General features: G+C 38.3%; 1 protein-coding gene across 1 annotated transcript; it reads right to left on the bottom strand.

Annotated features, from left to right (window-relative positions):
• Positions 1-5578: 5578 nt before the first annotated feature.
• On the bottom strand, positions 5579-12536 carry LOC121850047. Its single transcript, XM_042340050.1, has 6 exons — positions 12461-12536; positions 10271-10390; positions 9286-9455; positions 9127-9162; positions 8524-8655; positions 5579-5698 (listed from the first exon to the last, which is right to left on the bottom strand). Exons 1-6 carry the CDS (start codon positions 12534-12536, stop codon positions 5579-5581), a joined length of 654 nt encoding a protein of 217 aa, XP_042195984.1.
• Positions 12537-13103: the final 567 nt, after the last annotated feature.

Consider the following 13103-nt stretch of genomic DNA (forward strand, 5'->3'; position numbering starts at 1 on the left):
ATATTATGTCCTCACCTCCTTCAAGACCAGCCTTCGGTCACCTCCCCCCCCCCCGCCACCCCCAGCTGCCCTCCACCCTCCTCGAACCCGACCCCCAGCTCGGGTGCGAACCATTGATTGTCCAGCGCCTCGGGACGTCCTCCTGACACGAAGGGCGCTGTACAACTGTGCATCTGCTGTTCTGGTTGTTGTTCAGAAAAAGGTTCAGTTGGATTGAAAACATAATTCACATCTTAATAGGAAAGATAAAGAGAGACGTCCTATTAATCTTTCATGTTCAGATGTGAATTGCATTATATTGTATTGTAATTAATATAGCATCATTATATAATGTAATTAATATTTAATGTGTATTATTATTAATTCACCCACAGAAGATCCAATCAATTCACTTTACAGCATATTCTGTGAAGCGCTTTGAGACGCCTCGACGACATGATAAGGCGTTACATCAAATGCAAGGATTTTTTTTAATCCCAATAATGCCCAACACTCCTGGCAGGATTAGGTCTTCACTTTGCACTCAACAATAACATTGAAGTAGGTCAGTGTGTTGTGGTTGATGGCAGATTGCCAGTATTCAGATTAACTAAAGACATCCTTCAAGCAGCTGCACAGAATAAACAAGATCCATAACATACAGAAGTACAATAATAATAATCTTGCATTTGATATAGCGCCTTATCATGTCTTCGAGCCGTCTCAAAGCGTCTTGGATTTCAATCCTCTTTAAAACAATTTGATATGCAAGTAATCAAATTAGTAATCCTAGTGTTTAATGTTTAAAGATCTTGTTTTCCAGGAGCATGTGGGAAACCATGACATCACTGCTTTACCGGATGACGTCTCAAGTTCTGCACACGTGCTGAAAGTTCGATAATCTTTTGTGCTCGACTATCACTTTGTTCCTGTTCTCTTGCCCTACCATTATTCAGGCAGTAACCAACCTGGAAAATAACTGTACAAAATTTGGCCTAACATGTTTCCAAACAGGATGCTGAACTATATTATCAAATCAATGGGCCTGCTCAAGTAGTACAGTACACCTAGAAAACGCATGGAGTTCTGGTTGCCACAACATAATGGAAAGGAGCAAGGGTGACCCCCCCCACCCAATGTGAATGATTTGATTAGTAAGGGCTCTTCTTAAAAAGAGGCATCTGATAAGGGTCTTTACAGAGGCATATAAGATTCTAAATGAGATTAATAAAGTTAGTCCAGAACAATACTTTCAGATGTGCCAAGGTAGATCCATCTTTAGGATTGCAAAGGGCCATTTTCAGGATATATACCAGGAAGTGTTTCTGCAAAAAAAAAAAAATTAACCATTGGAACCGATTACTAGAAAGGATGAGGCCAGGATGCTGGATTTAAGAAATGACTTGATTGGTGGATATTCTGAAAAACTGAGATCAAATGGTCCAAAGGGCCTCTTCACCAGAATCTCTTGTGTGAAGATGTGTGAGGAAAGAAAAATTGTTGTCATTGCCATTTAGAACATTGGATTAAGGAGCTGATGACAACAGAAGATATTTGTAAAAACAAATTAGGCTGTCGTTTTCATTTCAGGTTGGCTGTGATGCCATAGGAGGACAGCCAAATGGACATTTTTTCCAAATTTTGCTGACCTCTACTTTAATAATAATAATCTGTGCATTTGATATAATAATAATCCTTGCATTTGATATAGAGCCTTATCACGTCTTCGAGACATGTCAAAGCGCTTCACAGAATATACTGTAAAGTGAATTGACTGTATATGTTATGAGCGAAATGCGGCAGCCAATTGCCCACAACAGTATCCCGCAAACGTGGATTGAGTGACCAAATTACTAGGGTAATTTATGTGATATATATTTCTATGATATAAAGCCTTATCACATTTTTGAAACGTCTCAAAGTGCTTCACAGAATATAGTGTAAAAATAATTGACTGTACTTTTTGGACAAAATGGGGCAGCCGATTCATTAATTGTTGCAGAGTGAGAAGCATTTATAGGGTGTGCTAATGCTTATGTGTAAATTTATTTGCATATTGCTCTCTTTCACCAGGTATCAACAGATTGATCTGACATTCAGGGCGCGGCATTGGTAATAATATTAGCGGTGTGCTGGGAGTTTTCAAATTAGATTAGTCAGTCCAGTGTCTAGAAATATTTATTAAAAGATCTTGATAACTTGTGTTGTTGGGTTTTCTTTTCAAATCAATTGGGTTTTCGACAGATTTATTTAAAAGCTATTCTTAGAGGAAGGAGAGCAGATTGCGCTGTACCATTCGCTCCATGTAATTGGTTGACTACTGAAATCATCATTGTCTGCTGTTAGTTTGCATAATCACACGGGATAAAAATCTTGGAAAGGGTGAGTAAGAAAACACTGGTGGCATTACAGCTGTTCGAAGTGATTGTGTATCGTTAACTGTCAATAATGTGCCGTTGAGTGATAGAACATCTGCTATAAGAACTGTCTCCTTAACATATCGTTCTTAAATCTTATTAACTCTATGTGCATTTCTACTTTCCGCTGTTAAGGAATGCATGTGCTGAAACTTGGGTGAAATTGACCTGAGTCAGAAATGTAATGATGGTTATATTTATTTTCTTTTTTTAAAATTGCAGTTTTCATTGTAAGTGCATTGTGCTATAAGCAGAATGTAGTTGCAAATGCATTATTGATAAAATCTAAATCTTCAAACCCAACCTGATTTTATCATGGTTATATAGAAAATTGATGACTGTGCTTTAACTGTTCAGGCTTGTTGCTCAGTTGTTGGAACATGAGAATATGAATGTTTGAGGTTCTCCCAGTTGTAATGAAATGTAAATAAACAATTTGTCCCCAAGCCTGCTGGAAAACCCAAGAATAATTAATTGGAATAAAGGGAAAGAGTTCAATACTGTTTCCACTATCTTGCCCATGAAAAAGATCTTAATAACTTGTGTTGTTGGGTTTTCTTTTCAAATCAATTGGGTTTTCGACAGATTTCTATTTGAGAATTCACTGCAGTAAGGCTAAGGGATAGGTCAGAATTTGTAAAAGTTTACAAAGAATATTTCAGAAAGCAATAACATGCTGTGGAAGCACTCCGAGACTCTACTCACTTGATTTTTTTCTTGATTCTGGAGGAAAAATACAGTTGTAGATGTTTCTTAATGTTTCATTTGGTAAATATACACATACTGTCGTTTGGAGAAAGTTAAAGCCAGTTAAGAGGAAAAGGCATCAAAACTGGAGAAAGATCCTCAACTGAAATCGGATTTCTGAAAGTGGGTTGCCATTTGTAACTTAAGATAAGCAGGGCCTGTCATTCCTTTGTGGTTTGGAGCAGTGTATAATGGAAATATTGCTTTCTTGTGATAATGGAAATATTACTTTCTCACATCAAAACGATTGTAGCTCTCAGTTTTCTCAAAATAGGCTTTTGCACTAACCAAATGAACTTCCTAAAAGTGAATATTTCTTTGAAAAGTAGTTAGGTAATACTCAGTCTGATGTGACAATACAAATACAATTTTGTTTCTCCAATTCAGGCACTTGCAAAATTAGATGCAACACTGGCTTTTTTAAAACACGCCCAGACACACACACACACCTCCCCCCACAAGATGTGATAAAAACAGTTAGCATCTTGTTTGTGATAAGGCAGTCGAATTTCTCATAGAAAGTTGCAATAGTTGCAGATAGGATTCAAAAAGAGATGGACTCAGTGATAAAACAAAAATTCTTCTTGTACATTTATTTCTTGCTATTTGCATCACAGAAAAGACAGCTTTGTTCTGCAATGAAGACTTTATTTCAGAATCACAGGATTGCCCTTCAGGAACTAAGTGTGTGATACATCGCTTGTAGTGGTTGGTTAATACATTGGCTTCAATGGAATCTTTAAAATAATTGTGGTGGAATATTTACAAGCTGTTTCCATGTGCAAATATTGTGTATATATTACAATTTTAAATGGGAGAAGAATATTCAGGTAACTGTAATATAATAATCCTTTCATTTTAATTTAGCGCCTTGTCACGTCTTCTAGGCGTCTCACAGCGTTTCACAGAATATAATCTAAAGTGAATTGACTAGGTTTTGTGGGTGAAACGCGGCAGCCAATTGCTCACAGCAGTGTCCCCACAAACAGTCATTGACTGAGTGACCAAATTATTATTATTATTATTTATTTATTGATTTATTTATTATTTATTTATTATTTATTGATTTATCATGAATGCTTTTAGTAAATCATATGACATTTGTACTATCATTGTTTCTATTTTTCATTATCTGAAAAAGAAGTAATTGATTATCTCTGTCTATGTTTATTCTAAATTTTAATGGGGTGATGCATTAAAACGTATCAAATAATCGTATTTGATATAGCGCTGTTCACAACTTCTAGACGTCTCAAAGCGCTTCACAGAAAATACTGTAAAAGACAACAACAGCAACAACAAAATTACATTTGTACAGCTTACATGTTGGGAGTACGTTCCAGGGCGCTGGACAGTCAGTGTTTCAGACCCGAGCTGGGGAGGGGGGAGGGTGGAGGGCAGGGGGGGAAGCAGAGTGATCGAAATCTTGGTTGAAGAGAAATGAAACTAAATGAAAGAGTAAAGTGAATTGACTGTATATTTGTGGGCAAAATGCAGCAGCCAATTGCGCATAGCAGTGTCCCACAAACAGTTGTGGATTGAGTGACCAAATTGTTGTGTATATTTTTTTGAGGGATTATTAATCAGCGGTGTGGAATAAGGAAACTTGCCCAGGGTTTCTGCAGTAAGGAAACTGGCCCAAGGTTTCGCCCCTCCGGGAATCGAACCCAGGCCTATCGCTTGCAAGGCGAGTGCTCTAACCACTGGGCTACAGGACTCCACGTAATGAGACATGAGGCTTCATTATAACGTGAAAATAGCGTGGAGTGTGTATAACAAAGGTGAAATGATGTGTGCTTCTGAATAAATCACAAAGTTAAATGTAACTGGTTGTCAGCTGGTAGAGTGGTTTAATATTGAGCTTTTTAAATGAAGCATTGCATTTGATTTGTGTTGCTGTCAGAATGATCGTGGTTGAATGAAGATTGAACTGCATTAAAATGTATTACAGTACCGCTGCTTTGTCCATCAGGTGTTCATCTGTTTGACTATACAGTATGTTACAATCTTTCTGCATGGCTCCAAGTAGTAATGTGGGTTAGAATAAATATAAGAACACGTGTAAAAAAAGATGGAATTAAAAAATAACATTCGGACTATCTGGCACTCGCTCTGTCACAGACGTGCAAAACCTACTCCTTATCATGAACTTCAACCCAGCCACTGATTTCCTTGGAGAGTTCATTTTAAAGTTGAGTAAAATCAGTATTTTGCGAACTGATATTTGCAGGCAGGACTGCAGCTTTGATATTCACCTTATAGGTTTATCTAAAATGTCAGGCTATTTTTTTTTAAAAAAAGACCAAAACAATTACATTTCTACATAAAACCTTTATTTTGCAAAGTTTTATAATTTTAAATATGTGACAAACAGAATAGACAGAATAGGTTTATAAATTATTCAGTTAATTTTGCAAGTAAGAAACATTACGTTGTTACATTTCCTTCTTTCTTAATATTAGAAATGTTTCAAATTTTTCCAAGAATTGTTTGACATTCTGTTTTCTGTACTTCTTGCATTGAGTGCAACCTGATGGTACAGTTGTGTTCTTATCCTGAAAAATATTATTTTTATCATTAATAGCTTTTCTTCACCCGTTCCGTAACATACACAGAATATTTTACAAAGACTTCTACTTTCTGATCAGAAAGAATATTTAAATTATTATGAATGTGGCATTATTTGCAACTTCATATTTGCACTCATTTTGTTTGAGTGCTTGCTGGATTGAGGTACACAGAAACCTGAGTCTGCTGAAAAAAGATCATTGCAACAGTTCTTATTGAAGGGAAGAGTTAGGCTTCAGTGAAACTCGTTCAATTATATGCCCCGATTACACACTAACAAAAATATTAATATTTAGGTATTAGTCTTGCATATTTTGGATCACTCTCATCTCTGACACTGGGTAATCATAATAATACTTGCATCTGATATAGCGCCTTATCACGTCTTCGAGAAGTCCCAAAGCGTTTCACAGGATATACTGTAAAGTGAATTGACTGTATATTTTGTAGTTAAGTGCTACAAATTGGCTTCCGTGTTGGCCTACAAAATGCAGTCACTGCACTGCACAGTAAACCTGAGAAGTACTTCCGACCCGAAAACACTATATCAAGTGCAAGATTATTATTATTGTTATTAATTAATACGTTTTTATTGATCCACGAGCATCATGCGGATCTTTTCTCAAAATATTTCAAATCTGTCTTTGAAAAAAAGAAGAGAACGTTATTAACCCTGATTTGGTTGTCATTTGCTTTGTACATTTAATCCTTTTCTAAGCGCGTTAAAGTGAATTTGTTGTGCGGTATACATATAATTGGCAACAGAGTTTGTGGAAGTGAAACCCTGTACCCACATCAGAAGCATGACTTTAGGTGAACGCACTTTAGTGTTGACATGTCATAGTGCTGAGAATGTACAAGTGGTTTTGAGGACCCAAGGCTGACAGCATTTGTGTTGCTGTGCATCGTGAGCTAAAAATACACTTTAATCGTACACTAGCCAAACATAGTCAGAAATTTGACTGCGAAAGGGATCTGTGGTTCAATCAAAAAGTGTCTTTCACCCACTTGTATTGGTCACTTCCTAAAAACATCGCAATCATCATTTGCTGACGGATTACACTTGGCTCGGGCACATGCATCGTGCTGTTCCTGTGACTTGGCACAAGTATGGGCGGAGATTATTCCTTGTCGTGCCGTGTTTTTAAACACAAGCTGGTGTAATAGGAGTCCGAACTGCTACCCATCCAGGGACAGTGGTTCCTGATGCAATTCCAAAATGGATTTCTTAGGATTACCAGAGTGATAATTTCACTCTTTGTTTAAAAAAAATTGATTTGCCTGTTCCGGCCTTTCCGATTCACATCACTGAAATCCTATCACCTGCATCAAGGCGACATTTGTGGCATGAATGAATGAAATGCGCCAATAAGTACAAATCCGGTCGGTATTTTGTGCATTGCCCCACATGGTAACATGGACACCAGATGGTGCTCTCTGAACTTACTGAACTCAATGCACTGTGGGGAGGTCAAATCATGGTGACTTTGCAATGAGTAATATAAAGAATGCTTGGCAAGGGATTTTAAAGAAGGCAGAAAAATACTCAGAACTCAGGAACATAATTAAATACTACAGCTCGCTCACACACACGCACACACACACACATCCCCCGTGTTAAACCGGTGCTACAAGATATGGTTCTAAGTAGTAACAATAATTTGCATTTATATAGAACCTTTCATGTCGCGAGGATTTCTCAATGCGAGCTTCATTCAGCCGATTGGGAGCTCAATCTGGAAGGAAGGGGCGTAGAAACGGAGTACAATTGCTATTGCAAATTGGTGTTTTTCCACTCCTTGCATTGCATAAAATTCCAATTTTGATTTGATTGATATTAACGTGTGGTTTGTTGGAAAACCAGTCTGCTTCCATGAATTTGTCACAGTTTTCTAACACCTTTCTAAAATCCTATAAATGTCGTTCAACCTCCTCCCCCCCAACTGCCCTTCAAGCCTTTCATCCAAGCTCACATCTGTTTCTCTCACCTCCAAAACATGGTACACATCCATCACTACCTCTCCTCTGGCTGCCAAGATTCTCATCCATGTCTTCATCACGTCCAGCTTTATTATTCTGAAGCCCTGATCACCAGACTCCCTAGTTCCTCCCTATACAATCCGCAGACCTACAGAACTCTGCAGTCCATGAACCCGCTCGAACCACGACACGTGAACTAATCACAGCCATCTTTCCTCATCTTCCCTGGCCAAACCATTACCAAGCAGATCAAATTCAAGAGCATCAATCTTACTTTGAAATCTCTCCAATGCCTTGTTCTACCCTACCCCTTGCGGACCTCCTGCACCTCCTGTCTCAAATGCTCCCTTCACTCAGCAAACACAGGTCTGCTTTCAAATCTACTTTTAAGACATATCTCAGCTCCCTGTCAACTTTTCGAAGCCACTTGAAATGTGCTGTGAAAGTGTCTCAATAATGCAAATTGTTGTGTACTCTGAAAGCCACAAAATCGAGTAATAAACATTTGCCGCAAACAAGTTTTGTCAAAAAACATTCACAATTTATAGCAGGAAAGATATAACAATTTTCCTGCCAGAGGATGAATAAATTAGCCCCGTTGACACAGTTTGCATTCATAGAAATGTCTTTAAATGGCAGAGTGAGTTGAGTGCCTGTTGTACTTTTGGTGAACAGTTGTTAAGGAAATTGAATGTGCAGAGCGGATTTTGCTCTTGTTTTAAATAAATACGGGATATTTGCTGGAAAGGTTCTAGAGGGTTCAAGTTCTATCTTTTAAATTTGGCATCTTTTTAGTTGACAGCAATATACAGTACACAGTCGGCACACTCACCAGACAAACAGGTTTCCATTCTTTAATTGTTTTCCTTAATGTCTTCAGAGGGCCTGTAAAGTTAGAAAAGTTCTTCGAAGTAATCTGACGTGCGAAACAATTGAAGGTGCTGTTGCTGCAATTTTTGTGGAGCTTAAAAAAAAGCAAAGTCATTTATTTGGACTGGGTAAAAAAAAATAGCATACAATACACCTAACAGAGTTTTCACAGGGCCAGTGCAGTTTGTCAAATGACAGACATGACACCCAATTTACCATTGAAAAAAAAACACAATTTTAAGAGGCACAGCCAAAATAGGCGCTATATTTCTCATTTTGTTAGGAACAGGAGGCCCTTCGAGCCTGTTCCACCATGTAATTAGATCGTGGCTGATCAACTAATGCCTTCAATTCCAATTTCCCACTTTCTCCCCATATCCATTAATACCCTGATCTACCAAAAATCTATCAATGTTATGTTTGTGACTCATTAATGGAGGATACATAATCTTCACCAAGACTTCTACGCAGAAAGCTATTAGACAATACAAAATAACATTTGTATATTAGACAGATCAAACTTAAATACAGATTGAGAAATCTAAGAGAAGACGCTAAATCTCACCTGAAAACTGATCGGGGTTCGAAACATTTGTGTCATCTGAATTAAAAAGAGAAATAAAACAATTAACAAATCTGCGATATCTATTTGTAGTTAGGAAAGGAAATGCCTGATTTAACAAAAAAAAATAGAAAATAGCAGTAGTGATGCTCAGTAGATTACCGGAGTTGAAGTTTGAATGGCAAGCTTCACATCTCTTTGAAGCTCCTTCGTATTGCAGAGATCATTCTGTTCAGAGACAACTAAGAGGATCAAAACAGACCAGAGCACTGTGTATTTCAGCATTCTACTGTTTGAACAGATGCACCTTGATATTCTGCTACAGATCATCTCTGAGCCAGCAAAAGTTTGATATGAAGTCAGGGAACGATGTGCTTAAATCAGGTCTCATGCAAAAATTCCCTAACTAAGGGAAGGTCCCCTTAGCAAAATCTGAATGGACAGGTGGGCATTACTTTTCCCACTCTGCAGCAAAAATAATGAAAGGTTTTGAGTCACATTATCTCTAGAGTTTCAATTTCACAATGGGAAAATGTAGCAAGGCTTTTAAAAAAAAGTGATTAATTACCATAAAGGGTATTTTGAACCTCAAAACAAGATGCGATGTGATTAAAACTTCCCTTTTTGTTTGAACTCTATCAGCAAATGCCATTTTGATTCAAAATGATTTAATTGTATTGCGCCATAAACATTTTGTATATCTGTATTGGATATGTTAATACAAATGCTATTCAAATACTTCACACTTTTTCAGCTTGGTGTGAGGTTATCAGATGAAAGCTATATTAATACTGTCAACCAAATGTAGAGTTTCTGTTCAACAAATCCATTACTCGCGTTCAGCAGAGGAGAGAGAGAAACAAATTGGGGGAAACTAAATGGCGCAGAACTTGTTCTGTGTCTCTCCTGAAGGAGAGAAAATGGTGAATACAATCTATATCCAGATTAAGAAAAATATGTTGCTTTCATTAAAAATATTTTGAAACCTTAGATCGACAATTCCATTCAAATGTTAGGCGTGCATTTTTGAAACCTGTTGAGCAAATTCGGGATAACCTTGAAGTAGTTTGATGCATCATTCGTTCTGAACAGTCAGACTTATGGACTGTAGCTTTTTAGAAACTTTAAACTGAACAGATGTACGTACCTGTGCAGAGATCCATCAGCAGAAATTCATCAGCAGAATTGCCGTCGTGTATGTGATTGATTGTGCCAAAATAATCATAATAATCTTTGCACAAGTCAAAATACCGCGGATGCTGGAAATCTGAAATAAGAACAGAATTCATTGGGAACGCTCAACAAAAACAACAACTTGCCCTCATATAGAGGGATTATCGGAAGCAGTTGCTATTCACCATTTTGAGTTGCTATTTGCCATCCTGTCTGAATAGTGCATAATGCACAGCAGGTATACTCTTGACAAATTGTTGACAAATACACTCTTGTCTTTAAAGATATTGCTGTTTAAACAAGTTGGTTAATATACCTTTTTGTTGGCTCGTCTGTGGTCTGACATGTGGAAACCGATCAACATGCTTAGTACGAACCAAACCAGACCACATTGAGACCCACATTGGTATGCCAACTGTAATGGGAATTTCTGTGTCTGGAATGAAATTTGCACTCTCTTCCTGGAGGGATACACTCTGCTTCCCTAATTCAGGAGAACATTAGGTGCAGATTGGCAAAGATGGTGTGCATTGGAGTGCTGCTGAAGGTTAACCAGCTAAGATTGCATAGCTTGCCATTGAGAGCACTGTATGGCAAAAATCCTGCTGTTTGCCCACCATACACCTAAGCCATGAGGACTTTGGCCTGCAAGTTTACCAGAGTTGATTGGGAAGAATCCTTGACCCGGTGTTTGGTCCTGTTTATCATCAGCAACCAACTTGGGTCAGGAACTGGACAACTGAGACTACCGCAGAGGGTAGACTTGATTTCGACATTCCTTTATCATGCACATCTTGAAGTCAGCTCGACCTCAAAGAAACCTTGGTTCTCTCCCATCCAAGGATGGAACTAGTTGATCATTTGAATTCTGACAAGCCCAGGTTTGATCCCTCATCAGATGGATAAGAAGCACAAGGAATGCTTGTGAGCTTCCTGGTGAATAGCACAGCTCAGCATAAATTTTAGAAAACAAATCCACATGCATTACAATGTCAGCCTGGCTCAATTGATAGCGCTCTTGTCTCTGAGTCAGAAGGTTCAGTACAAGCCCCATGTTGTGACTTGGAACTCATTATAGTCTACACTGGCACTCCAATGCAGTGCTGGAGGTGTGCTGCATGGTTGGAGATGCTGTCCTCTGGAATGAACAGGGTTGAACCAGCCCTGTTCAGGTGGTCATTAAAGTTCGTACGGCTCTATTTGAAAAGTGAACAGAGTTTCTCCTCAGGTCCTGGTCAACAATCCCCCAAATAAAATTGGTCATTCAGTTCATGGTTGTTTTGGACATTGCTGTGTCCAATTAGTGCTGTGATGCACCCACAAAACACACAGTATCTACCTAGACGCTACCCAGCGTGGAGGGTGATATATAAGTGCATGTTGTTGTGATACTGAATATCCTGTGAACCGCTTAAAAACATTTTGCACGGGCATAATCCAAAACTTGATGTTGTTAAAGATGAATTGTTGGAAACATATTCGTGTTCAATAGCATCCGGTTCAAATTAGAGACTTACTAATGTGGTGAAACAACCCACTTCATACTTTCTGAAGGTGCTCCACAATAACAAAAAAATTTATAATACACTTTCAAAAGTGAGTCTCCATGCCACCTCCGGATTCAACTGCTGTGACACAGGAAGCTAAATAGATATTGCTGGATTTGTAACTCCCATGATTTCTGCTGACCACCCCCACACTCGCCTTCCCCCAAGCTCTTTTAAAGTCAGATATATTGATGGAATTTATTTCACCATGTGAAATCAATTTTTTCCACTGGTTGGCTGACTAAGTGGGCGCATAATATCAGTGATTTAAAAGTTTTAATCATCTTTAGAACCCAAATCCAGTCTGATTTCGGTAGGGATCTCAGTCGCAGGCCAGGATTTAATCTCACAACCTTCTGTTGTGTCACATCGTGCAGCACCGCTCAGCACTTTCACCCATTTGTTTTTTTCAGAAGTTTAATGATGTTTTTGTTCAACGTTTCCACTAAGTCAGTTTGGAATTAGAGGGTGTCAGATGGCTCAGACGGAAGCATTCTTGCTTCAAATTCAGAAGGTTGTGGGTTCGAGCGCTCCGGGACACTACCCTGAGTGAAGGGCGCTATATAAATGCACTTTGTTGTTGTTGTTCAAGATCAAAGTTAGGACTTTAAACTCACAGTCTACTCTGACTTTCCAATAAAGGATGGAGGAGAACTTTGCATTGTTGGAGGTGCCGTACTTCAGAAGAGACATTCCTGAGCACAAATTAGTTGCCACTTCACCCACAATACACACAGTCACTACACTACGTTTCTAACTAAGAGACAAGATTGCTACCAAATGAGCCAGGCTAACATCTAAACATATTCATATTGAATAGTAGTGTCCAATTCAAAATAGAAACTTCCCCTTACTAATGTGGTGAAATATGCCCAATCTCATATTTTATGAATAAGCCACAATGTCACTGTAGTTTGAGATGAGAACTCTTGTTGTGTGGAGGTTTTGAGCATATGACGCCCTTAGATTTACCTGAAACCTAGGTTATAGACAATACTTTGTGCTATCAATCCTTTGAACACAGCGACTCTGTTATAACCTGCCAGAGTGAAGGACGTCATGTCAACACATACAGAACATGCAGGAAGTGAAGTCAGCTGTTACATGATGACCCAAGTATCTGAAAATATTGTTCTGAATTTATTTTCTGAATTCCATAAAATTGTATTTACATCTATAATGTCCTCTCTGAGATATTTCCTTTCCAGCTTATATAATTGTGGCTCATCACTGAGGACCATTGACGTTGTCTATTTGATT

Source organism: Callorhinchus milii, unplaced genomic scaffold, assembly GCF_018977255.1.
Source record: "Callorhinchus milii isolate IMCB2004 unplaced genomic scaffold, IMCB_Cmil_1.0 Scaffold13, whole genome shotgun sequence".
In the NCBI taxonomy this organism is placed as follows: Eukaryota; Metazoa; Chordata; class Chondrichthyes; order Chimaeriformes; family Callorhinchidae; genus Callorhinchus; species Callorhinchus milii.

Coding starts and splice junctions, on each gene's coding strand:
- LOC121850047 (XM_042340050.1), bottom strand. CDS start 12,536: ATGTCTCTTCTGAAGTACGGCACCTCCAACAATGCAAAGTTCTCCTCC. Junction 9,163..9,285: donor CCATTCAAACTTCAACTCCG/GTAATCTACTGA, acceptor TTTTTAATTCAG/ATGACACAAATGTTTCGAAC. Junction 8,656..9,126: donor GAACCCCGATCAGTTTTCAG/GTGAGATTTAGC, acceptor CTTTTTTTTAAG/CTCCACAAAAATTGCAGCAA.